At 46.1% G+C, this 26,918-nt stretch overlaps 1 protein-coding gene across 1 annotated transcript in view; it reads right to left on the reverse strand.

Annotated features, from left to right (window-relative positions):
* The window catches only part of ndst1a (N-deacetylase/N-sulfotransferase (heparan glucosaminyl) 1a), a 46,541-nt gene that overhangs the window by 6,325 nt on the left and 13,298 nt on the right, over nucleotides 1–26,918 (reverse strand). The window contains exons 2-7 of the mRNA XM_047584801.1: nucleotides 8,734–9,749; nucleotides 5,501–5,983; nucleotides 4,661–4,748; nucleotides 4,137–4,291; nucleotides 2,044–2,229; nucleotides 698–826 (exon numbers count right to left, since the gene is read on the reverse strand). Coding sequence (XP_047440757.1) covers nucleotides 698–826; nucleotides 2,044–2,229; nucleotides 4,137–4,291; nucleotides 4,661–4,748; nucleotides 5,501–5,983; nucleotides 8,734–9,279 — 1,587 coding nt within the window. The 5' untranslated portion in view covers nucleotides 9,280–9,749. The remainder of the gene's footprint in view (nucleotides 1–697; nucleotides 827–2,043; nucleotides 2,230–4,136; nucleotides 4,292–4,660; nucleotides 4,749–5,500; nucleotides 5,984–8,733; nucleotides 9,750–26,918) is intronic.

The raw sequence follows: 26,918 nt of genomic DNA on the forward strand, positions 1-26,918 counted from the left end.
GGAGTAAGTACAGGAGAGGTGGCGAGAGGAAGGCCGAGCAAAATCCAAACTGTGACTGGCGCGTTAGCCGCTGATGGGAGCGTCACGGTGTTACCTGACCTGCTACATCTCGAGCCGCTGCACTTTACTCATGTTTGGCCGTGTGTGTGTGTAAACTGTCAGCTCCCTCATGACAGTGGCATGAAAAATGAATTGCTCTTCAAAACTGTAGGGGCACCCGGTCACAAAAAAAAACTAACAATTCTTGTACAGTAGGGCCTCATTAAGTGCTAGTGAATGGACGAGTACTTTCCATTTAGGATTAAATTAACCGTCTTGAAGAAAAGAGTTCAAACGACGACATGTCTTAAACAATTTGCATTCCACAGTTTGAACATTTCTTCCTTTAAAGACATTTTTTAAACATTATCATCGGCAGGCTTTGCAGAGATGCCAACAAAAGTGATCTTTTAAACACCGTTTCAAACTAAGCATCTTGACAAATGCAAGCAATTTCCAACACTGCGTTTTGTCTCAGAGAAAAGAAGCCTCTCACAGTAGTGGGAAAAGAGAAGTGCTCGATGCAGACATCACTGCATGAGTCACTGACTAGTCATTGTCCTCTCCCTTGTTTAAATTTCAATTTGCACCAGCAGTTAAATGGGTTTCCAAGTGTGCAAGACAAACGCAGCGCTGTGCGGACGCGCGATTGACTCACGGGGTTCAGCAGAACAGTGAGAAACAGTTCTCCTCCATTGATGAGCTTGTCCAGTTCATTCGGACTGCCCGGGTAGTCTTTGTAGAAGATGGTGTGCGTGAAAAGACCACACGTCTGCCTGGGCAACACCTGCGATTCGAAAACAGACACAATGTCAGCAAACTGAAAGGGAAAGAAAAATACGCTCTGACGTAACAACAAAAAAGAGATCACAAAGAAATGCCTTCGCACAAATAAACACACTCGCTATCAGAAGTCCGCTGAGAGCAGAGCGGAGCTGTCAGTACTCCAGGCAGTTACCCCACACATTGTTTGCTTTCAATAACATTCATATTATGCAGCTCATCTAGCCAAAGCAAACCTCTTATTCACTCTGAGTCTATATGGAAATTCATGGAAATGCATTTACAGTTTGGAGTGTCTAGGGAACTGAATATCAATCATCAGTAAGCAAGCAGCGGAGACTGTCCATTCAGACGGCGCTATCTCAAGGACGGGGACAGAGCCGCGAGACCACACAGGCCGAACGAAATACCAGCACCACAAAAGAACTGGACTGAGGCCGCACTGTTTCTTATCAGCCCTGAAGGTCAACCTGGGGAAGGAACGGATAAGATGTTTTCCTTCTTCCGAGCCTCCTGAATGTAATCTATTCGACAATAATTTTGCACTCATAACTGTATTATTCAGGGCCGCATAACGCTGCGAAGTCGAATAAAGGCCAGTTTCTTCTTATTTTCTTTTTTTTTCTTTTTCTCCAGGATGTTGACATTTCAGTGATTGGCTGTGTGCAGACACTTGCTACGCCGTTGCCAGACATGTCAGTCTTCGTTACGGTGCCGAGGCCTGCTGGGCAGCTCTACCCAGACAGGTGTCTCATGCAAGACTGGTTCACTTGACTACATTATCATCTCCCACTCCACAGATGGAACGCCGCGGCCTAACAGGAATAATGAGACGACTGCCCTTTTTTTTTTTTTTCTTTTTACTTCTGTTGCCTTGGTGAAATACGATAAATGAAAATAAAACTCTGTTCATCGTCCTTAGGGACACGACTTAAGAAAAGCAGAGAAGAGGGATGAATGATTGATGGGCGAAGGCAGGATGTAGAAAAGCTGCTGGCCATGAGGCAGGAATAAACACAAAGGAACTGGAGGAGGTAGAGGTGGAGATATAATTATTGCATGAAGGACAGAATATGTAGATGATGGAGGGGAACCGTGAAAGGGATTTACTGGCTGAAAAGGTAATAGATGTTGAGAAACCAAGTGTTAGGCATTCCCAGAGACTCATTATCCGTTTACCGCGGGACCGTTGCTTTCTGAGCGTATGAAAGGAGGTCTTACGCTTATGCCGCTGTGGATGAAACCTCGTCGGAAGCGAGCTGGCTTCAGATGCGGGTACTCCTCCGTGCTGGTCACCTTGATGCCCCACACCTTCTTCCAGGCATCGTACAGTTGCATGTGGACAGGGTACACGCCCGAGTGGTGGGGAGCCACCGCATAGCCCATGTTAGTGGGGATCCCATGCTCCTGGAGGAAGAAGATACACGGTCGAGAGTTAGAAGAACCAGTCACGTTTTCTTCACGTTAAGAAATAAAATCATGAAGATTTTCCTGAGCGCCACAGAGGAGGCTGCTCCTCCCTTACGCCTCACTAAAGGTGGGACTGACAAGAAAACGATGTTTGATAAAAGCTTTTCATTCTTCGCCGTCTTGGCAGCGTGCCAGATCAAGTTAATGCTCGCGTTAAACGCAACATTTTTGTCCGCATCACATTCAAGGTTTTTCAAAACAAAGAGGTCGCTTTTATTGTGAAGTAGCGGGAGAAAATCCCAGCGTGTACGCTAACACAATTAGAGCAGATGGAAATAATCATAAACGCGCGTACAGAACGTAATTCTTTGTTAGTCTTTGTTAGGGGATAATAACTTGTTTTTCAAGGAAGAATTCAATTTATCAAATTTAATTTAATTCACTTTATCTATTTATTTGTCGGCAGGGACCAAAAAAAGCAGCTAGAAATACACGCAATCACAATCAATACACAACAAAAAAGACATAAAGAGCAAACACAACAAATAAATACAACAAACTATCCGTTTCAATTACAACGTGCATTTGTGCCGTTTTAAAAACATTTTCTGATCAGTTCTAAGTTTGTATTGTTGTGTCCGTTCCTATAAGTGGGTCAGGGTTGAGTGTGCACTCGAGAGCTGCAGCGCCTGAGGACCAAGGTCATCTTCCTCCTTTGTGTCCTGCAGCCTGGACAGCACAGTTTGTGTCCTGAGGGGAGACACTCCAACTCAGGAAGCAGAATATGGGAGGGGTCCTGTAAAACCTCGTGAGCCGATTTCACAGTCTGCTGATAGTAATTCAGCCATTTAATTCAGTTTCAATTTATACAAAAACAACTGTAGATCATATTCTAATCGTAAATTGCAAAATTTACATTAACATTTAATATTAGTTATTATTATTTTTACTATTTTTAAGTCCTTTGTCTGCAGTTAAGGCACATTCTCCTAGTAAATGGAGATGGAGATGGAGAGTAAATTTACTCTCCATCATTCAATATTATAGTTACAGGTTAACTCAGAAGAGGAAAATAGGTTTGTCATATTTTCACAGTTTCCTTCACATTAAAATATGTACAGCACCTTTTTTTTTATTATTATTTTGGAAGCAGTAATTCCAGAGTTTGACAACTGAGAGTTTATTATTCCCAAGTTGTCTTGAATGCAGCATCAGCTGCAGCTGGGTCTCAACCCAGCGTTCCAAGATGTTAGTTTAGAGATGGAAATCTGCTTTACTCTCTTTCCATTGGTAGACGAACTCAATTGACTGCTTGAACCCGACAATAACCCAGATTTTTTTTTTCTAAATGTCAATTATTGTTTTTATTTGTTTATTTGCTTATTTTTAAATTGCATCGGTCCTGGAACACTTTAAGTCCCGCATATTGTACCTGACACACGCAATACTGGTTAAAAAGTGGTGACTGGGGAAATGGGTGAAAACTGATGGCGCACCCCCTGTGATCTCTGGGCACGGATCCCAGGTCGGGAACCACTGCTCTAGAGAATAGGAAACCACTTGTGATGTCTAAAATCCTTCCTGACTTATTAATTTATATTATGTGAGTGTGTTTATCAGGGTTGTAAACAGATACACCAGCTGCTCTGCTGCATCACGGAGCTCGAGTTATGTTTTCTGTAGTATCAAACCGCACTTGCCGTTACCACGGTAACCACAGGAATTCCTAAATCGACCGGGATCGAAATCGTAACAACATTTTCCATAATTACATCTCGTCTGAGATTGCTCATTTAAACCAGAGCGACGGGGTGAGAGAGGATAGCTCTGATTACAGAGCTCACCCAAAGCTGTGAGGTGACCTTCGCCCCCTCCCCCCCACCACCACCTCCCCCGTGACTCACCATGGCAAATTTCTTGTTGAGCAACATCTGCTCAGCCAGCACCGACTGGTTGTGGAATAGATGCGGCTGCATGTGGCTCCACATGTGAGGAAACCACCAGAAATCCTTCACATAGGAAAGCAGCAGGTCGTCTCCCAGGTCCTCCTCATCAGACCCTGGACGAGACGGAGAGGACGGACAATCAGACGAGAAGAGGAGATGGAAAAGGAAGGAGTTTAACAGAAAAAAAAAAGGAGTGATGGATGATCAGGAAATTGAAGAGATATAAATGGAGCCAAAGAAAAAGCAATGGTGAAATGGCGCCAGCGATGACAAAGAGAGGAAATGAAAGTCAGAGAGGCAAAGGTTCAAATACTGGAGTGCAGCACGTGAGAAATGAGTGACAGAAAAAAAAAAAAACAAAGGGGCATGACGGAGAACTAGAAAGGATATGAAACTTTACAAACTTAGAAGCTGGTTTAGAACGTGCTCTTATCTCCGCGGGAGTTAAAAAGCACAGGAGCTTCTCTTCACCGACATCTTACCAGCGTGAAAGAATTTCCCTGAGAATCCCAGATTGAAGGTGAAGTTGGGCACATGGGTGCGCAGCTCCCTCTGTGTCTCCAGCAGGGCCTGAAACGGTGGGAGGAAAGCAGAATGAGTCAATACACGATGCGCGCTCGAACCGACGCAGGAGTGCAAGTAATGAGGAAGCGCGAACACCCGGGCGGTCGCGTGCCCACATACATATTTCATCCCCCCCAAGTTTCTTTTGGTAAACATCCAACATCCACTCCCGGGTTGCCTAACTCTTCTCCTTCATTCTGTTTGATATTTCTGCTCTCCTCTGATTCTGGTGTTTGTTTCATTTGATCTCCGTGCTGGATGGGACTCCCGGCAACACCCCCCCCTCCCCACCCCTCCACCCTTAGATTCCTCCATCTTGTCGGGGTATGGTTCGTTCCTAAAAGCCCGCCGTTACGCCGCCAGTGAGGAGGCCTTGATGCTTCTTCCTTAACTTTCCCATATACCGTCCGCCTCCACATGTGAGGGGAGCCTGTTATGCTCGGAGGGAACGCAAGCGGCAGCTTTTCAACATTCTTTGTATGTCTCTGGGCCCCTGAAATATTCATCGCTGTGGAGCTTCTGTGACAGTGTGAGCAGTGGGGCCTGTCAGCTTTGAGCAGCCTACTGGGACGAATGCATTCAGAAGGAGAAGAGGAGCGCGAAGAAGGGGCTCCTGTGTGACTGGCAGAGGATAGCACATGCTATGCGTGAGGCAGTTTTTTATATTTTAGCAAAGTTTGCTGTTGAAAACATTGAATAGATAAGTGGCTTCAGTCTCGACTCCGAGTTTTCACTCTAAAACACACGAATAAACTCACCTTCACATCAGGCACCTTCATGCGGGTGCCCTCTTTGCCCACGAAGATGTCGTCTATATCCACAAGGACGTAGCGCTCCAGGGACAGCGAGAGCCGCTTCCCCGTCAGAAAGGCCACGGCGTCCACGAACACCAGCTTGTGCAGCCAGAAGACCAAGTTGTTGCCGAACAGGACCCTCTGGATGCCGTCATGGAGCCCCAGGTCCTGAACCACGGAGGGGAGCAGAGCAGCATTCTGCCCCATCGACGCGACGCTCTCGGCCGACTGGGTCTTGGCCAGCAGCACGGGTTCGTACGTGGAGTGGTTGGACTGGAAAACGGTCCAGTCGTCCCCGGGGAGAGGGCCTGGCAGGGGCTGCCCGGAGCGAGTGATGAAGAGAAGCGGGGACTTGGGGTTGACTGTGCAGTCCTTCAGACCCAGGTTAGAGTGAAGGAAGAGGGGGAAGCCTTTCAGCTGCGCGCTGAGGAGGCTGTTTTCGTTGGCCTGATCAACGCAGGGAGACAAGAGAGAAATCACATAGATTCATCACACGCCGGAGTGATGAGCAACAAGAAATGCATTGGATATAATTCCCCAATTTCTGCGCTCATGTGTGAAATAAGGAATGTCAGGCCTGCTCAAACGTGAAGGCATGAGGCAGCCTCTACCTGCTATGTTCAATCTGCTATACTCTGAGATTGAAGTCAAAATGAATAACCTCCCGCTGTGTCCTCCATGGCTCCGAGACTAAGGGTTCAGTGGTCACTCAGTGAAATTTTCCTTTCCAAACTTAGATTCTCTCTGACTTTCACTTGCACTCAGCTCTTACTAGAATTTCAACAGTGCGGCTGGTGGCTGCTGATGTTTATCCATTCTGATGTGCGACAGAAAAAGACCGGATTTTTCTAACATTGTTTGACAGTTTTTATAAAAAAAAAAATAAGTAAAAAAAAATTCCAATAAAACATAGGAACGGGTACGCTTTAACCACCGTCTTTGTTTCCTCATTGTTTGAAGTCCCACTAACCCCACTGCTGTGGGTGTAAATATGGTAATCACTGCAAAAAATAAAACCAGTTATTATTTTTTTGTTTGCTCTCGGATCATATTGGAAATCATTCTCTCTCTTTTAATGCACACCTCATGGTCGATATAAAACCGCCGGAATAAAAACAAAGCTTTCATGTTTTTGCCATGTTGTACAGACAAAGAACAGACTATGTTATCCTACAGAGGCGGTGTTAATAATGTTTACAGTCAAGTAGATGCCACAGAGTTCTAATCCAAATAGCAGCCATCCAAAGAGACTTAGTGGGGCTTTGGGCGGTCAGTGCGTGAAAAGTACAGTCAAAGCCAATTACAGGTACAGAGCAGATGAAACTCCAATGCGGTGGAGGTAATTTACTTCTAAAACACTGAACACTGGATTTTCATTAACCTATAAAAAGTCCTTAAACATGGGGCTGGGCGGTATGACCAAAAATAGATATCACAGTATTTTTCGAGAATTCTGACGATATATCATGTATTTTTTTTATGCATAATGTATATGCATAATGTATTCACGTTTCCTACTGGTTGAGAGAGGAATTAATGCAGAAAATTGAAAATGGATGGACTATTGGCTGTTTGCTGTAGTAAAACAGGTTTGCATGGCCCTGTGTTTTAACCTCTAGCTCGGAGGTTAAAATGAATAAATAAATGTTACCAAGATGTAATGAAGAAACTGGGACAATTAATGTTTTAATTTATTTTGATATAAATATTCATATGTATTCATATTTCAACTGCTATGTCTGTAATGTCTATAGCAGTGCGACGGGCTATCGTAATAATTACTTTTTTTTTTTCTTTCCAATCATAAAGCTAAAATTGGGGACGTTTTCAGGGACAGCTATAGCCAGGGGACAGGTCATCCAAAACAGTGACTGTCCCCAAAAAAATCAGGAAAATCTGGTCACCCTAAAAAAACAAAACACAAAAACTCCACTACAAGGAACCTTTTTTTCACCTTCTCATTCTGCCGCTCCATCATCACTAGTGATGTGCAAGTCAATACTGAAATATCAATACTTCCGATACTAGGTCTTTATGCTCTAAAATCGATTCTCAAATCAAAATATTGATACTTTTGATACTTGGTCATTTAATGTAATGTAGGAACACACTAGACTGTTGTCTTGTATTCTTTATGGAGCTATGTTTTGAAATACACTACTTTTTTTTTTTTTTTTTAGGTTTACCGGAAACCTTAGGGTGTATCTACATAAAGTATCTGTATCAGATCGGTATCACTGATACCATCATGAAGTTTACTCAGTATCGGATCGGAAACGGTGTCATCGGTGCAGCGTTCTGAATGCTGCGTAATCAAATACATCAGTATGCTGCTGGGATATTGAAAATTCATATCATAACAAGAAAAAATACCGGTATCCGGTATAAACCGGTATACCACCCAGCCCTAATTAAACACCAATTTGGAAAAAAGTGTCAAGTTAAATATTTCGTTAAGTGCAACTAAAAGCAGATGAAAATACACTTATGTTTTAATTATAATCTAAATCACTTTAAAATGACTTTGTTAATCTGTTTTGTAATTCTGTCATAAACCTAAACTGGACACTAGTCTCAATAATTCAGATATAGATGTGTATCGCTTGGACTCTACTGTGAACAGATCAGACAGCAGAGCACCGGCCTTGTGTGATCGGGTCATTGGGATGCACACCTTGGCTCTACTCCCTCCTCTCCCACTAGACAGTAAATCCCACCAGGCTAACCTTCACCTACACTGTCCAACATCTCTCCACTATCATCCTCATCTCCACGTGTTTCTATATTCGCTCCATGGTTCAGAGATGGTGATTAAAAGCATATGACCTGAAAACTGGCCTTGGGCTAACAGAAGCATCTAGGGATTACTGGGAGGGAGAGGCGGGGGAGGGAGGGTGTGTGATGCATATGAAGGGGAATGAGGTAGATGGGTGAGTAACTAGAGAGGCCAAAACGACGGAAATAAAATTAGGACAGAGAAAACGGAGACGAAGAGTGACAGAGAGAGACAGAGGGAGAGAGCGTAACATGACAGAAGTATAACATAAGACATTGCAGTGAGTGATATTGAACCGGGACCGACCACTTTCCAACTCTGTGAATCCCATCTCCTTAGAGACGGTGGAGCCAGATGGACAGGGCAGAAGGTGTGAGTGAGAGGGGGGAGGGAGGCAGAGGGAGTGTGGTGTTGTCCTAACCTTGAAGAAGCCAATGATGCCGACTCCATATTCCACACAGTACTTATCCAGCAGCTCTCGGTTCCAGGCGTCCAGGTTAACGTACTTGAGGATGTTCTCGTAAATCACCAGTGTGAAACGCCCTCTCTCTTTGTCCGTCAGTGTGGGCATGTCCCCTTTACCGGGGGAGATCTCAGTCCGGTACTTGAAGCGGCCAGACTCCAAGATGGCCACGATCTCCTGTCCCAGTTGAGAATACTGGCTCTCCACAAACACCAGAACCACAGGGTCCGTCCTGGCCCCTCCCGGATCCATCCCGGGGCCCCCTGAGACGCTCCGCAGGGGGAGCAGTCGGGACGGCGTGACCCTCGGGTCGTCAGAGTCCGCGGACGCTCCTTCCGCTCCGGACACGCCCCCTCCCGACGGCTCCAGCTCCCGCTTGACGCCATAGAGGAAGTAGGCCGAGATGAAGACGCTGACTGTGCAGAAGAGGAAGAGGAGGAGCAGGGAGGTCTGCAGGGGGAGGAGACGGACCAGCCGACGGACGCGTGTCACGCATCCCAGCATCGTCTCGCACCGCACCGCACCGCCCCTTCGGCCCAGCAACGTCGCCTCGGGGACAGTCTCTCTTGGTGACCGGTGAGCAAGGATTATTCACAAAGAAGTCAGTCTCGTTGCGTCGCTAAAAACAAATGGCATCAAGCTAGCAGCCGCAGCAGCTACCGGGGAAAGAAATGAGACGGTCTCACGTTGGCTCTCCCTCATATTGCAGCACAGCTTATGTCACCATGGCAAAGAAATGGGGGGCCTTGGACCGCTGGTGCAGACTTGCGCCTCGGGGGAGAGGGCTGGCGGGCCGAGTCACTGGCGGAGAAAGATGATGGAAGACTCCATCACCTGTCCATCATGCGAGCCAGTCAACCATGCCCGGGCTCGACTTCGCTCCGCTCCCGCGATTGGAGAATAATCTCTTGAGGAAAGCAAGGCCACACAGGTCATCTCAAGAGTCCCATTCCCTCACGATCAAATCTCCTGACCTAGAAAAAACAGCAAAAGAAAATAATGTAAGAAAAAAAAATCTAACAGCACCAGCTCCTATAGAACGAGCAGCATATCAGATTCTTTTGTTGTGTGGGTTTTGTGGTGTGTGGGAGATGTGTGTATACTGCCAGCACCAACTCTCCAAAAGTTCACTCCAAAGTAGTCCTTGCATTCACCTACACAAAGTAAGAGCTGCCAATTCCCCCCCACCCCCCCCTACGCACACACGCACACCTAACCCCTGCGCATGCAAACATACACACACACACACACACACACACACACACACACAAAAATCACCCGCTAACACAGCCTCCGCACAATCAATAAGATGGATTTTAGCGACAACAAAGCTTCAGGGCGAGCCTTCTCCCAATTCAGTCCAGCAGAACTGTGCCACTGCATACAAGTGAAGCCATCACCCGCGGGGACACTTGTCTTCTATTTCCCTCAAATCCTCACAGCGCCGAGCCCAAAATGGAGCGCAGGAGAAGGAAAATAAAAACAAGCTGATGGAAAGGGACGCAATCCAAGAGCAGAGGAGTGGATGACAGTGACAGACAGGCCTGGGAACAATAGGTTCCTTTAGTCTTGGAATAAATCCCTCGCCGCAACTCAACATATATCTGCACAGCCGACGTTATACACCGATCAGTCACAACGTCGAAACCACCGAGAGGAGACGTAAATAATGTTGAACATCTTGTGACGATGTCACTTAGATGTGTACCACCCACCTAGAGCGGACCAGGGACCCCCCACCCCATAGCAATGACTCTCCTTGATGGCAGCACAGAAACACAAAAAATGGGTTTGGAACAACTCAAAAAAAACATGAAAAACAGCACAAGGTGTTGACCTGGCCTCCAAACTCACTAGATCCCAAACTGATCACGTGTCTGTGGGAATAAGCCTGATCCACAGAGGCCAACCCACAGGACCCAAAGGCCCCCACTAACAACATTGTGTTTCCAGACACCACAGGACACCATCAGAAGGCCCATGTCCATTCTCTGATGACTCACAACCGCGTTGGAGGCACAAGGGAGACCCACACAATGTGTGGTCATAATGCTGCGCCCAGTTGGTGTGTACCTGCACTTTAGTCAATCTCCATCGAGCTGAGTGCGTCTGCACCAGACGCAGCATGAGAATGGTGCGAGCGAGTCACTTACAAAAACATTGCTTCTCCATTTAGAGCCCTCGTGGAGAAATGAGACGGAGCGTCATTACCTTTGCAGTGAAACGCTCCGACCATTAAGCAGGAGCGTTATCTCAGAGCAGTGCGCACACACACACACACACATCCCTTTATAAAACCCTAGATACCACATTAGAGTCGCATTCTTCTCAACCAAAAGACATTAAACAGTGACCGCCAAAACCATCAAGACTCTGACACAAAATGGACGTAAAATAGACGTGATAATGCCATCAAGAGGTTTATTAGTAACACTATAAACCAAGTCTTAATTAAACCTTGAGTGGCCACTCTGTGCTCAGCACACTGAATTCAGATTTTTTTTTATGACCAAATGGGAGATAAAGTTACAATAATCCTTGTAGTGTTTCTACAGAACGGAATAAAGATAATCCTTTCACCAGTTGCGGTTATCATTTATGAACACACAGCGCTACATGGAGAGTGTCCCCTTAATGTAATCAAGGTCAGCATTCTGGCGAGTGTCTCTGCCCCCGCTACCCTTCCAGCTAAGCTTAACAGGATGCCTTAAATCTCCCTCCGAGTGCGGTGGAAGAAATCGCACTCCTTTTCTCTCTGAATCGCGTCCAACTTCCCTCTTCACAGGGAGGCAGAGTCTAATGTAAAGAGAGGCTGTGGAAGAACGGTGGGCGTTCAGAGAATGTATCACAGCCGAGCAGACAAAAACCAACGGCGCTGGTCTCTTGAAGATCCCCCCGGGCGCCTTGTTTGTTCGCTTCTGAAGGAGCCAGGGTTCGTGCCACGGCATATCAAAGTACGATTAGCCACAGGATGTGACTCCTGCTGGAAACGGTGAAGCCAAAGACCGGGATGACAACTATTAACATGACACCGAGGCCTAGCAGTTTTTTTTTTGTTTTTTTTTTCCCCAAGAATCTTGATCAGGGTTGTTTGGGCTGTTGATTTTACAATGTCATTAAACAAAAACAAATGAATCATCAGCGTCGACAAGCGGAAACCACTGCTGATTTTACTAGTATTGCTTTGCCCCGGTCTTCGGGAAAGATGCCACGTCAAGCAATTCTCTGCTAATGACTAATCAGACTGAAGACGTGCCATCTTTGGCCAACGTCTGCGGGAAGACAACAAGCTCTGCTGTGACTCTAATGACCCCGCTGATATGGCTTGGGAGCAGATTTAATGGTGGAAGGGCAGAGGAACTGAAAACATCACTTCCAGTCCAATTCGCAGCGGCGACGACCGCCTCCTAATGCTGACCTTCAGATTGTTACACTGAGAGCTATAGATGAAGGAAGGAAGTGAGGGTGGGGCAGAGTGAGAGATACACATACAGCCAGATAAGAGCAGCTAAACAGAGGGTACAATACATCAGAGCGGATAGAGATGAGGATACGGCACTTGACTGAAGAGAATATGGCTAATGGATCTGAAGGTCTTCATGCCCATCTCACCTAATGGGTCTTCCACTCTATCTGCTACACAGACCTTAGATGAAGACGTCAGGACACAGCTGTAAGTGTCTGTTCTCCTTTCACCAAAATAATAAATGCAAAAATGCAGAGGAGGAAGAAAAGAGGACATGAATATTTCATGTTTTGCAGCGGCAGATGAGCGGTAAAGCCAGCGGACATATTGGTGAGGTGAAGAACAGCCGAGAGAGTTCGGAGACACCGGTGTTTCAGTCTGCCAGAGAGAGTCAGTGTCTTAACTCATGCACAAAGGAGACGCGGATGGAGAGTAATGCCTATCTGATGGCCAACCTTTTCATTCTCGGATATGGAAGGAGCTCGCGTCGCGTAAGAGCTCCGTAGTTACACACAGAGCGCTTTAAACAGAGGTGTCAGACGGGCCAGTAAGTGGAAAAGGAGCATCAAAACGAAAGGATTTAGCGGAAATGGAAACAAAAGGAAAGTTAAAGGCTGATCATCGATGACTAAAACCTTGAGAAATGTTTCCGTCACTCTCGAAGCTTTGAAATCCCCTTGATTATTTTAAAGCAGCTGAAAGATGGCGGCCGATTGAAGCGGAGGCCTAAACAATAGCAGGTGACGGCCAGGAGGACAGGCTAATGCTTTTCCCGCTGGGTGGGTGGTCACCCAGACCTGCTCGCTCTACGGCACGGGAAGCGGGCCAGAACCATACTGCTAGATTAATGAGAGATGAAGAGGAACGGGGGGATTGAGGCTGGTCGTCAGCTGTAACAACTCTCTGGATAAACAACGCTAGGGTTGGCCATATGCAGCCTCACACATCCCCCTCCTCCCCCCCTCCTCCCCCCTCCCTCCCTGACACTGCTGTTGCACTTCTTTTAAAGTGTGAATAAGACTAAGTGTCCTAGGGATTTGTGTGGAGAGTCAGTACATTAACACCATCAACCAGAGTCAGACTACCCGTAGGTGATCCCTTGGACAAATAAACTTTTAAAAGGAGAGCTGGACCCTAGCAGCCCCTCAGGACCCGGCAGCGCCCCCGTCTCCCCCTGCTGCTCCACTATCCAATCTGTCCCCTTTGCCGCTGACAGACAGAAATAAACGATGACCCTCTGTGTTCAACCGCCACAGGCCCTGGCAACCGCACGTTCTCCATGGAAACGCTGGAGATGCGGTGTGTTCAGAGGCAGGGAAACTGTGCTGAAGGAAATGGAGTGAGTGCAGTAATCCATAGGACATTCATCAAAAGGCTACTGTTGTTGTCACTTTGCCCGTCTTTGTCTTTGTATCGACGCGGACGTAGCAGAGTGTCCCGGCGGCGGCGGCAGAGGCGGACCAGAGAGACTCATTAGAAGATCGGCTTGTTTGTATTTATTCGCGGACAATATCGCTGAGCTTTTGTTCAAACACTCGGGTCCCTCGACCACAAAAACGAGCTGAGCCCGACCGGAGGAAACGTTTCAGCAGGCCGCGGGTCAAGGTTAAATGAGTAAGAATGACGCCAATGTAATCCCAGTTCTGTAATCCCGTTAATCTCAACACTGCAAACACCACCAAATATGCTCATGCTAGTTATGTTACTGTGCGAGATGCCGTGAAAGAATCAAGAAACGAGACGCAGCACAGTGAGCTGTCAACAGTATATTACTTTACTTTATTTACTTAGTTTTGTTTGAGGATGATGGATGTTTCAAAGACCTTCCTTAAACGAAGCTCCGAACCCACCCTCTTTAGAGGTGGTGACGGTCCACGGACTACAATGAGATGGAACGTCCCACCGCAAGCTGAAAGGAGGAGAGCCAAAGTAAATTTCTGCATTTGCATTCAACCTCCTACCCTTTCTTGGGAGAGATTAAACTTCAAAAAGCAAGAATTTTCCCATTTCTTTTGAAGCACATCTAAAGCAACAAACAAGCACATGAGAGACGCACGGGCTCGCCCTCCTTAAGAGGCTCCATTTAAAAGCCACAGTCGCAGGTTTTTCTCCCTCCTTAAGTCGGCTTTGGCATTCATCAATATAGAATCAATCAATCTGAAATGTGAATTTCATTTTATGCATTCATTGTGGCTGCTGCGATTATAGGCTTAGGGCCGTGAAATGGCACGGAACGAGGCGCGGTATCCTCACTCCAGCTTCCGCCTCCCACCCCTCAGCCAATCTGAATGCGCAAGCAGGCAGCTTCATTTTAGCTGCGAGCATTTACACCGACACTTCCCTCTCCCTCTGTCTCATCAATTCATTTCATGCCCCTGCGTGAAGGACAGAGGACTCGGGAGGGAAACAGAGTTTTGCCTTCTAATTCTCCGGAAAGTGACTTTCCGACAGTCCCCCCCGTCCCCCCCCCCCCTCCTCCCGACCAAACCATGTGGCTGAATTATCACATCGTTCTTCAGCACCTCAATTTACTGTCCCCAAGACTGAGGCAATTTCACAGAAGTAAAATGCCTTTCCTCAGTTTGCCCATGCCCCTCCAATTTCATCTCAAGGCCCTACTTGAAGACCTCGATCCCAGCACTGCCATAATTGAAATGATTGCAATGTTATTTTTTGACACAGTAATGGGACAAAGAGGGAGAGAATTATCTTCAAATACAGACAAGGGAGCGCGGCCTTTTCTACAAGCAATTATGAAGAGAATGGGAAGACAGCAACGAGGTGGGGGGCGGGGGGGCTCTGTATTAAAGCTGTAGTCTAATTCCAGCACAGCACAGGGCAAGAGCCCTCCCTTAAACTCACATTAGAGATATCATGTCAAATCCCATCAACACAGATATCACCCTGCAGGAAGATAACCTGAGCAGGCACGGGCATAATGGCGTGATTACGCATTCATATTAGGTGGGGACTACGAGGACCGAGATGAATAAAACCAAGGAGAGCAGAGAATAAAATATACATGGCACTTCTGAGTCATCTTCGTCTCAGATAAGCTCCCGAGCCTCCTGTCTTCTTTAGATCTCGAGCCACAGCTATAGGGACGGAGGCATCGGGGAGCATCAGGAAGTGCAAAATGGATTACCTCACAGTGTGGATGAGCTGTGGGAGCCATGGGAAGCCGTGGCTGGGAGGAGACGGAGCGGGGAAGGGTCATTAGGGACCGGTCTAACTCAGACGTGAAATGGAGACTTTCCTCAAAGGTATTACTCCCCTGGGCCGTGGGCTAGAGTGGAACCAACACCTTCGTCAATAGCCTCGATCACCTCCACGCTACGCTTGAAAACCACACACACACACACACACACACACACACACACACACACACACGCCTCCCCTGCTGGTAACTACCGGCAGTATATCTATTTATAGACCCTCTGTGCCCCATTTACAGGCATCTGGACATGGGATCTGTGCAATAATAATAATAAAAAAAAAAGAAACATCCAAAGCCGCATTAGGACAGAAAGTCAAATCATCGTTAGACACCTGATCAGAGGTGTCGGAGTTAACTACAGTATCGTTCACCTGATTGCACCGCTGCCTGATTAAGGCAAAGAAGGAAATAATTCAGCTCCGTATATGATTTCATCTTTGAGCGACACTGTAAAACATTAACCAGCAGGTGATCCTACGGTGTATATGTGAAATACATTTGAAACACACAATAATTTCCTTCATCTGTCTTTTTTTTTTTTTTTTTTTTTTGATGGTCTGACATCATGCATATGGATGTCCTGCGGAGCAGAAATTACGCCAGTGACATGTTTATGCGTGGAAATTACAAGGAGGACTTGAAGCGACGAATAACCTACACTGCACACAGACGCACACACACTACCTAGAAAAAGGGAAGCTCGCTCTATTGGAGTTCTAAGGGTAGAAATAGGCTTGTAGCGCCTCGGACTGCCAACGTGAGGCACAGGGAGGAAGGGGTTGGTCATTTATCATTTTTGTCAGTCCTGCTAGAAAAAGGAGGTGGGGTGAGGGGGTGCGGAGGGAGGGAGGGGGGGCTTTCTTATAAATTGAGTGTAGGTGGAATCAATGTGGCGGTGTTGGTGAAAGCAGGGAGGGCCGAGGGAGCCAGATCAATGCTGGTGGGAGTGACTGTTTGTTCCCATTGTTTATCTACTGTCATCTCAGGACGCCACTGAAGGACAAGGGAGCACGGCGGGGCTGCACAATGTCTCCATTGGGGCTGAGGATTTGTAATGGGTCTCTCCTTATACAGACAATACACATCAGTCAGGGGTGAGAGTCGCGCCGCTCGTGGATAAGGCACACGGCTGTGTGCGCGTTTCGAGGGCGAGCGTGGGAGTAGCGGGTTCTGAGTGGAAGGGGCCAAGTGGAGATAACAGTACTTGTCAGAGTGGGTTCAGGCTGCAGGGTCTGCCGATCAAATCAAACTCTTATTCAGCTGAGAAAAAAAAAACAAAAAAAAAAACGCGCAGCACGTCTGGCTGGAGCACAACAGCTTTATTAGGACCTTCGGCGGAACGGCGGTAGCAGATTTGCTGAGCCGACGTGGACTAGATGCCGACAAAACAGCAGCGTTCACGATGACCACAGACGAATAAAAAAAAAACAATCAGACTAATAATAAAATCCTTGGGCATGCTGTAACTTGAGCTGTGGCGCGCACATAAACAACATAACTGTCTAATGCACTCAATCAATCTAGGAGAGATGCAGGGAAAGTGGGCGAGCTGTGGATATGTCCACGGCTGGAAAAAAGGAGAAGTACAATACCTGGCTCATGAAATGATAATGAGCTGGATTCAAGAGGACGGCCAGTGAATTGCAGGTATGATCATTCCCACGGGAGCCATTCTTCTTCTCCTCTTCCTCTTCCTCCCCCCCTCCCCACATTTACACCTCCCACTTCCGCCTTCTCCTTTCTTTCATGTCCAGATAAGAAACGGCCCGCACTGATCGGCCTGTGATTCGCGCAGCAGAAATAGGTTCCCATGGGAATATCACAGCGCGGAAGAATAGCTGACACACGAGATGAGATTCGGTTGTGCTGCCCATATTTTTGCCTGCGAGATCAAACAGATAGGATTTTTCCTCCAGCATGAAAACACGCTCGTAATCATGAGCTTGCTTTCAAAGCACAATCAAGAACAACAGATAAATAGGTGGAAGTGGATATTTGTGTACGGTGCGTTTTACATAAACAAACTGCACACACTTGACACATGCCCCCCACGGGGCAACTACGGGCAGCAAAGGTGTAAAAAACTCAGAGAGCAGCGAGATAACCGGCCTCATGATTGGCTTATCCCAATAACAATAATTACACTCCCAGCTGTAGGCCCAGTCATGAATCCCATTAGAAATGATGTGTGTTTTCTGAAACTGAGCCTCGACTCTTCTCAACCCCCCCTCTCGTACTTTCTGCCACAGTCGCGGTTTTAAAATGCACGACCGCAGTCAAGCTCTGCTTTACATCCCAGTTTTCTAACGTGGCAGAATCAAACCCCACTGTCTCTGCTGAAGGATTTTAAAAATTAAAGAAATTTCAGATGTCTCAGTATATCTGCAATTCCATAAGTTTGAATAAGAATGGGGATGTTATTGTCATGAAAATCATAATAATAGATTGAGAAATGTTTAGATTAGGGCTGCGTTGTTTTAATTATTAATCTGGAGGCCATTTTCTAAGTACTCAACGAATCCTTTGATTAATTTCTAAAACAAACAAACAGAACTTCCTCTAATAAACATATTAACATAATCTATAATTTAAGAACCCATTGTAAACTTTTACCTAATGATAATATTCATCACAGAAGTACAGATTCATTCTGTGTAATTAGGAAAGATTTTTCACTTAATGACCTGTGCTGATTGTATTTGCTGCCGTTTTATCCTGGAGAGGGTACAGGGACCATTCACACTCACATGCTCACCTACGACAAATTTAGCATCAATCAGTTCACCTAAGGTGAAGAGGAGACACCGGACATGAAGACAAGAACATGTAAACACAAAGAAAGAACCCAGTCGGCCAACAGGTTAGAACCTAAACTCTCCACCCACTTATAGTTAACCGTTACTGGAAGCATGTATCTTTTGGTTTTACAGGTATGCTAGCGATTAGCATCTTCGCTAACCACAGATAAGAACATAAGCACTCCCAGACTCTGACCACCAACAACAATCAGACTAAATTCACTGTAATAGTCAAAAAACAGCCAACTTTTTGGGGACAATGGTTGTATTACTGCCCCCTACAGGATAAAATTATTAACAATAACAATCAGCATCTCTCAAGAATCTAGGTTTAATGAGTTTCCTCAATTTTGATGTTATAATACACTTATTCAACACTGCTTTTACATGACCGCTGCACAAGTTGTTGCGAGGTTAAACGACACATAACCAGCACAGCCAGTTTTCAAGGGGGACTGCATTCTTTAAATTGTGTGCAACTCACATCTGAATGACATAACAATGAATATTTCCGTGGCAAAATTCTATATAACCCTGAATACAGTAAAGTGAAAATGAATCATTATAAAAAGGACAATTCAGCATAGTTGTACCCGGAGAAGGCCGTCTTAAAAACGAGCGGCTCTCCACTGAAGGACACCAACAGCCTGCAGCAGCTCTGAAGAATCTACATGGTGCCTACATGGCTGAGAGATGGGACACACTGTACATTCAACAACTGTTGCCCGGATGATTCAGCACTCAAGTTTTATGGTAGACTGGCGAAACGTAAGTCACTGTAAAAAACTGATGACATCTCAGCTAGTGATTGCCAGAAGGCATGTGGGAGAATCTGGAACAAAACTGAAGGCGGTTTTAAATGAGACCAAAAATCTATTTTTTTTTTTTTTGTTGGACATCATGCGAAATGCTATGTATAGACCAACATCACCATCAAGTCTGGTCGTTGCCGACGGAGATGCGGGAGGAGCTGGTAGAGGGGAGAAATAAATGCAGCAAAAAAAAAAAAAAAAAAAAAACATTTGGGAATACAAAGGCATTGAGTTGGGTTTCCGGATCAATACTAAGCGTATAGCATAGTCACATAGAAAACACCAACACAAGAATGCACTAAAGGGATCATGTCATGGGCCAGAATCTAGCAGCAGCACCAGGACTTACAACACCAGTTCCTTTGATGGGTCAATATGTGCAGATAAACACTTCTCTGAATTAGTTTTCAATTGCTGTTGAAGCTACTTGTAAATGTGAAGTGGGTAAATATTGTTAGAATTTGCGCTTAGCTTAGGCTCATTTGTGGAGATTTCTCTTTAATTTAAGTGGTATCGGCGATGAATCCTATTCCCTGTAACAACCACAAAGTAAACACTTTTTATGGCTCCGTATCTGCTCGGTCTCCTACTCCTGCTCCCTTAAGGTGTCTCAGCGTTCCCCAAAATAAACACAGCTCTGCCACAGCTCACCATTATCCGATTCATAGCTTTAGTCTCGACTTCGCCACTGCTCGGAAGTCTATTTCAACCCCTTTCGCTGAGGCGCTCTACCTGCGCCCAGCCAAGCTCCTTTCCCTTCCTCTCTTCTCGTCCTGGACGAGAGGGTGAGGCATGTGTGGGTGTCACCGAGCTGACAGGTCTATCTGGGCTCTGTCTACCGTGCTGGCTATTCCCATTTCCCCTTTTCGCTGCCGCCTCTACAGCTGCTGTGTATCCGACTGTGACACCAGACACACACACACACACACACACACACAAATATCAGTTTACAGAAGGGGGTAGGCTGAGGTCTCGCAGGGTCAAGCCTTCACAGGGCGACACGCATGGTCTACGTCCTGGAACACAACACTTCGAAATCAAAGCGATATTTCATGATTTTTATAGAAGAAAATAGGCGAATGGTAGAAAATTCTAAGTGTATTTATGAGGGAAGAGAGCTACGGTTTTTCCTGTCCGTTCAAGGAAAGCCTGCCGGAGTTATGGATTAAACGTCACCGTGCAGCATCCTATACAAAACACACACATTGCGCCTGACAGTTTAATGGTGTGTACATGTGTGCTCATGCGTGTAGAAGTGCGCACACTTCTAATGCGAGAGAGTGTGCACATGCGGAACCGCCAGCGGGTCACTGGTCCTACCGCCCGATCTGAAAAGCAGACGGTCACGTAGCGCGTTGGCCATGTAAAATCTAAAATCTGTCTCCTGCCACCCATCCATAACAGGCCAGCAGCTGCCAAAGTCAATGCGGTTCAGGCACACGCCGTCACCATAAACCCTATGTAACACATTTCTCATTTGATACGCCTCTCAGCCATTTGCTCTCCAGAGCACACAAACAGCTTTCGCCACTCTCTCGCGCACACACAATCCATTTGCACAGGCACACATACGGGACGCGCACACGCAGCCTGGTGAAAGGTTTTTCTTCCTGCGAGCTGTAACAGGTGTGGTGGGGGTAAGAAGGGGTAAGCTGATCCAGTCCCGGGGACACACTCGTTCTCCACTCTTGCCAAAACATCCATAGTCCCACTGCTATCCCTCACCTCCTGAAGGGAAACTTCCAATCAGTTCGGCAGATCAATACGCCCTCGCCTCGGGATATGAGGCTCAAAAGCCAACTGGAAGCACTTAAGGAGAGGGGGATCTGTATCGATTACAAAGGGTTAATGAGACCTTGTGCTTTTCTTTTTTTTTCTTTTTTGAGGCTGGAAATGCACGGCTTGGCTAACTGAAACACATTGGTGCAACTTCACTGCAGTTAACACCATTAAGTCCATGGCCTTGTGTTTTTAACAGTATACACAAAGGTGAGTATGGTTGAATGAATAGATGATAACAGCTCCTCGGGCAGAGCGTAGCATTGTGCCACGATGAATCAGTGCAGACTGAACCGGATAACCAGAAAGAAAGCAAACTGGTAAATCTTTTATCTGCACCACAAGTAAAAATACTGAGAACGATAAGGTTCGGGATGCCGCGACATCTTTGCTCTGCCATCAATTATTCAGCATTGCCTTTTCTAACCCTTTAATTATACATCAATGTTAGAATAACAAAGGCTAAGGACGCTCACTGTGCCCTCCACTACAAAGGCCGGGACAATGAAACCGGATGGGAGATCTTTAGCCTTTAGGTAAGGGATGGAGGACGACGGAAGAGGAGGAAAAGGCCTTGAGGCGGCTCTGGAGCTGTCATTTATGATGTGTCCACCTCACCCACTGTGTGATCAGAGATCAAAGGGTTAACTGAAACTCTGGCCTATGGCCCTGTGCTTACATTATTCAGCAGCTTGTTACAACAGCCTGTTCCCTGATCTCACACGCATGGAGACAGGCCTGGAAACTCCAGGGAGGGGAACACTGGGGACGAATAGCCGGATTAAGAAAAAGGGGATGACAGAGCGGCTGGCAGACTGCAGAGAAGAAAGGTGGAATAGAATGAGGGGAGGACCTGAGGGATATGGGGGGGGAGAAAAAAGGAGGACTTACTGGTATGAAAAGAGGTATTGAGAAAAGGGAAGGATGAGAAAGTGGTGAAAGACAGTGAGTGAGCACAGGTGGATGAAGCAGGGAAAAGAGGAGGGCTGTCCATCCAAATCTGCCTGTTGCCAGGGGAGAACCTCTGAATATGGATGTTTAACCTTTGGACCACATACCTGATTTGTTAGCTCAGCTCCACATTTATTCTGCGGCAAACAGATGATTTAAACAATATCTAAAGTGTTTCTGGTCTTTGCACAACAAACAGGCAGAAAACGCCACAGCCCATTTCCTTACATCTCAAATATGTTGAAGCGTAATGGTAATGGAAGGCCCTCTGCGCTTTCCTGACAAAACCGTTCAAAATCATCCCTTTCTCTCACCTCTCTCACTAATGGATACCTGAATGCTGTCTGGTAGCGCGTTCAAACAGACATCCACCGGCTTTAAACTCGCCTGAAATAGTGGTCTCAGGCACACACTCGCACAACACGGGCAAAACAACAAAGCAAAACAACATCCATCAGATGAGCGCTGAACTGACAGGGACCGTGTTTTGGGAGCGCCCTGTTTATAGTCCCAGACTTGCGCCGCTGCTCAGTGAGCGGGCTCCTTTGTTCATTAATTGATTGGCCTCCCCTGCCGAGCCCCAGTAACTAGGTTACACAGATCCATGAAAAGAGTAGGATTGGCCCCCCTGGTAAAAGGCGGAGGACGGATAGACGGCTTCGGGGCAGGAATCCGAGTGTTAATATAACTAATGGAGTGAGGACGACAGTAACTTTATTGAAATCACCCTCATCTAATTAGAGCAAGCAACCGATGAGAGCAAAGAGGGACAGGAAGGAAGAAAGGCTGGATTCCATTATGCAAGAGTGATGTCGCCGGCGTATCAAGTGAAAGGGTCGAGGCTGCGGAAAGGTGAAGTGATGGCTGTAAGAGAGACAGTGCGATGTTCACTATCCAGGTGTCACTGACAGCTCTGTGTCACCGTCGTACCGACAGGAGCTTGTAACATCCCATCACCGGGCTCGCTGTCACCTCTCCTACTGCCGACAAAGTGAGAAATGCTTTTCTAAAACAACGGAGAAGGTTAAGGAGAAAGTAGAGGTGGTCTTGTGAACTTCACTCCCAGGTCACAGAGGCATGTGCTCTAAGTGGAGTACCAGGCCTTTAGTGCCGTGCTGTTTGATGAAACTAAGTGACCTCTGAGACAGGGGAAAAGCTTAAAAACCAGAAACGCAGCGTGCAGGCTTTTTCTGTATCGCAAGGGCAGGAGAGGAAACAGTTTGGCTCAAACTCTGCACTAAGGTCAGAAACTAACAGACACCACAGAAATATTTACTTCAAAAGTTCATAAAAGATCAGTGAATTTACACGGGTTAATTAGTATAAGAGAAAAAAGTTATAAAGAAAAGAGTTATACCCCAGCAGGATGCAGCCTGACACAAGCCCCTTTCGTATCGAACGAAAAACCTGGGCCGACGCGGGTCGAATGACCTGACAATCGACCTGGGACTTTATCGACTCGGCTTCAGTGTGAACAGGAATGCCGTGTCGACCTGATGTACGATGCCAGACTGTGTCATTGTAGAAGCTCCAGGTCTGTGAGCAGCTCAAAAAAAAAAGAGCAAAGGTTTGATCTACTCCCATAAAAGACTGATCTCTGAAGGGCAGAGAGTTTTGTCCATTTTAATCCAATCGGTGAATTAGCCCTACGTCATGTTCATGTGGAAAACCACACTAAAGAATCTTGATGTGAAATGCGCATGCACGGCTTTGTAGGTTGTATAGCGATATGCCACACTTTTTATCAATCATGGCAACGCATTGGCAAGACCGTGAGGTCCACGAGCTGCTCTGCATCTGTGGAGAAGAGGAGATTCGGTGCACAATGTGTAATGATGACGTCGTCAACGCAATGATGTATGAGAGGGAGGAAAAAACAGGCACGCAGCTCTCACAATGGGAGGTCAGACTTGGTGTTTTTTTGATATAAAAGGGACAACTCAAAAAAAAAAAACATCAGAAACAGCACAAGGTCCTCCAAATTCACTACATCCCAAAATGATCAAGCATCTGTGGGATGCACTGGAACAAACCTCATCCACAGAGGAACCTCCCCTCAACCCATAGGCCCCCACTAACAACATTATGTTGCCAGACACCACAAGACACCCTGTGGTGTCTGGACCATGTCCATTCTCTGATGAGTCACAACTGTTTTGGAAGCACAAGGGAGACCCTACACCACTACACATATATTGGGTAGGTGGTCATAATGTTATGCCCGATCGGTGTATAAGTGTTGGTGCGACTCCTTGAAATTCATTATTGACCGAGCATGCCGCCACAGTATGAGTCAGTATTGTCAGGTCAAAATGTAAACAAATCTAAAGCCTGACGTGGAAAGGAAAAACAACCGGCACACTGTTGTGAGTAATACAAGCTGGCCGACCTCAGACCAGGCGCCCCAGCCGTCAAAACCACAACCGCTAACCACTGTCTTAAAAAAAAAAAAAAAGAAAAAAGAAAAGAAAAAAAATACAAGATGGGACCATTTAGGAGAAGCCTGTAGTTTTTTGTTTGTTTTCTGATGGGAAATAAAAACAGCAAAATATAGTGCAGATTGAAAAGAAAAAAAAAAGGATATTCTAACGCAAATTAATTAATGACCAAAGTGAGCCTAAATTTAGATTTAAAGAGGCGTGAAAGCCTCCTTGCAAACAGTAAATGTCTCGGCCAGCCCTATAACGCTTCCAATAACAGAGACGGAGACGCGCTCTGCCCTCCCTGTCTGCGCAGGGCACAACAGCTGAATCAACGGGAGGGTCTGCATCCACCCTGCATGCCTCAGAGGATACAAGTTTCCACCATACAGTTTATCCCTCAGGTGACAGGACTGATCTCCCCGCACTAACGGAGATGAACACAAGCAGATGGGGAATGTGGCAAACGGTGCCACTCTCAGCCTGATAAATACAGGCAGTGTGTGTGTTAATGGCGGTCAATATCGGGGGGGAGAGAGTGGTGTGGATGTCATTGGCAATAGGTTAGCATTCAAAACAAAAATCAAAGGAGGCCTGAGGCTGGCTTTGGAAAAAAAAAAGGAAAAAAAGAAGAGGCCCATCAGAGTGTGACTCTGCAGAAAATTGTGCTGGCATAGTACTTCTCAACCCTAGAGGGGCGTGACAGCTCACAACACAATATTAATATATTATTTGATCTGCCCACCCTCAAGCGATGGACTCACAATGCATTACAAACTCCAGCGGGGTTCAAGACCCAGAGCAGCGGAGCAGTTGACCACGTCTCACAAGGGATGACTTTCAGGTCACTGCCGCAGAGATGAGGTTAACATTACTGTCACTGGTCGCCAGCAGGAGACAGAAGGACGAGTACAGATGAGAAAATGAAAACGAAATCCGAAGCATTTCGCTTGTATTCCTTCAGACTTCCAAGTACCTGCTGCAAATTGCAGCGGCTCCCTTAATGGTGTTGTCTCTAAAACCTTTATCACTTATTCATTACTTTAGATTTTCCAGCGGCAAGGGTTGAAGCCTCGTCTTTTGTCTAACTGAAGGCTAGTCAATGTGATCAGTCAATCCTACTAAGAGCTTTCCTTTGGGGGGGATTGGGGAGGGGGCTATGAAGACAAACACTGAACCGCTGTACCGCTACAGCATATGGTGTGTGTGCATATTCAAAATCACTTTAATTTCAGGCTGTTCAAAATTTGTTGAGAGCGTAAAATGTCAGGCCGTAATGAATGGTGAGGTTTCCCCATTGTTCCACTTGTCAGGAAGCGGATGATCCCATTGAGCAGGATAGCACTGAACTAGTATCCCACACATTCAAGATGTGATTTTAGAGTGGCTCTCAGTGCCCATTTAATCAATAAAAACTTTGAAAGGAAGAGAGGAAAAAAAAAAAGCCATTTTATTTTTTGCACCACGTCTCACTTCGCTTCCCCAAAATCTCCCCTCACACATGGAAGCGTGCGCGGCTCTAATTAGCTGTGTCATATCCCTTGACGACTCCGCCGCTTCCTCTCACCGGGAAGATTAACCACAACAACACTAATATCGGCCTTCACGTCAACACAATTAGGCGGAGAGTGAAACACGAGGCATGTCGTCACATCTCCCAGGCTTCATTAGGCCTCACAAAAGACATCTTGACGACAGACACGCTGCTGCGTCTGCAGGTTGGGGATGTACACGAGCAGGTGTACTTAGCAACCCCGTCGCCATGGGATGCCGTTTGTCCCAGATAATACACTATGGCCAGCTTTACTGTTGGTAGTAGAGGTTATAAACTGAGCCAAAAGGCAACTTCACATTAAATGCGGCTTTTTAAGGTTCGAGCTGAGCAGTACCAGGATGTCTAGCAATTGTTACAACTTCCGTCAATAACTTCCTCATCAGTGGACGTTTCGTGTCAACGCTAGTGGTGTGTACATGGGTAATTCTGTTAAAGGTCCTGGTATCTTTACCCCAAAGAACATCCACAGTTGAAATGACTGGAAGGAAAACCTTAAAAACACTTCCTCAGTTTCTGCGTAGACGCTTATAAAAATCCACAAACATGCCTGTCTGATAATCTACCAGAACTATTTCAATATGAACCCGGAGCCGTGATGACTTTTGAATATGAAATTAAAGAATGCCAATTCAATCTTTCTAAATCATCCATGATCGGGAGTTGCCTCAGGAGGCCTAAATTCAAGGAAGCCAGGAAACAGAAGGTTTAGACAGCTTGATATAGAGCCATCTGAGGACAATCCATTGTTTCAAATTGCTTCCAGACGCTCCATACTTTAAACTGTTGCATTTTCTGGCAATAATTTGTCATTCTTTCAGTCAGTCTTGGAGCTTCCTATTAGTTTGCGTCAGCCAAACCACCACCCAAAGCATGGTTGCATAGTGAGCAAGTGAACTTCTGGCGACTTTGGGCGGATTCTTATTTTCTTCTGTTACAAGGATTCTTTTATAAACTCCCGGACCATTAAGCTATGCAGAGAGCACAACACTCTGAAGCAAAACTAAGAAACACCTATTCCTTACGGTCCATGCGCCGTTTAATAAACAGCTCTTTTTTATGCCAAGAAGACATTTCTAGAAGATTATCTCATTTCACAGCAGGTTCATCATTATAAATACACATACTTAAACACAAAAGTGTAAAAT

The sequence above is a fragment of the Mugil cephalus genome, chromosome 5 (assembly GCF_022458985.1).
Source record: "Mugil cephalus isolate CIBA_MC_2020 chromosome 5, CIBA_Mcephalus_1.1, whole genome shotgun sequence".
Taxonomy (NCBI): domain Eukaryota; kingdom Metazoa; phylum Chordata; class Actinopteri; order Mugiliformes; family Mugilidae; genus Mugil; species Mugil cephalus.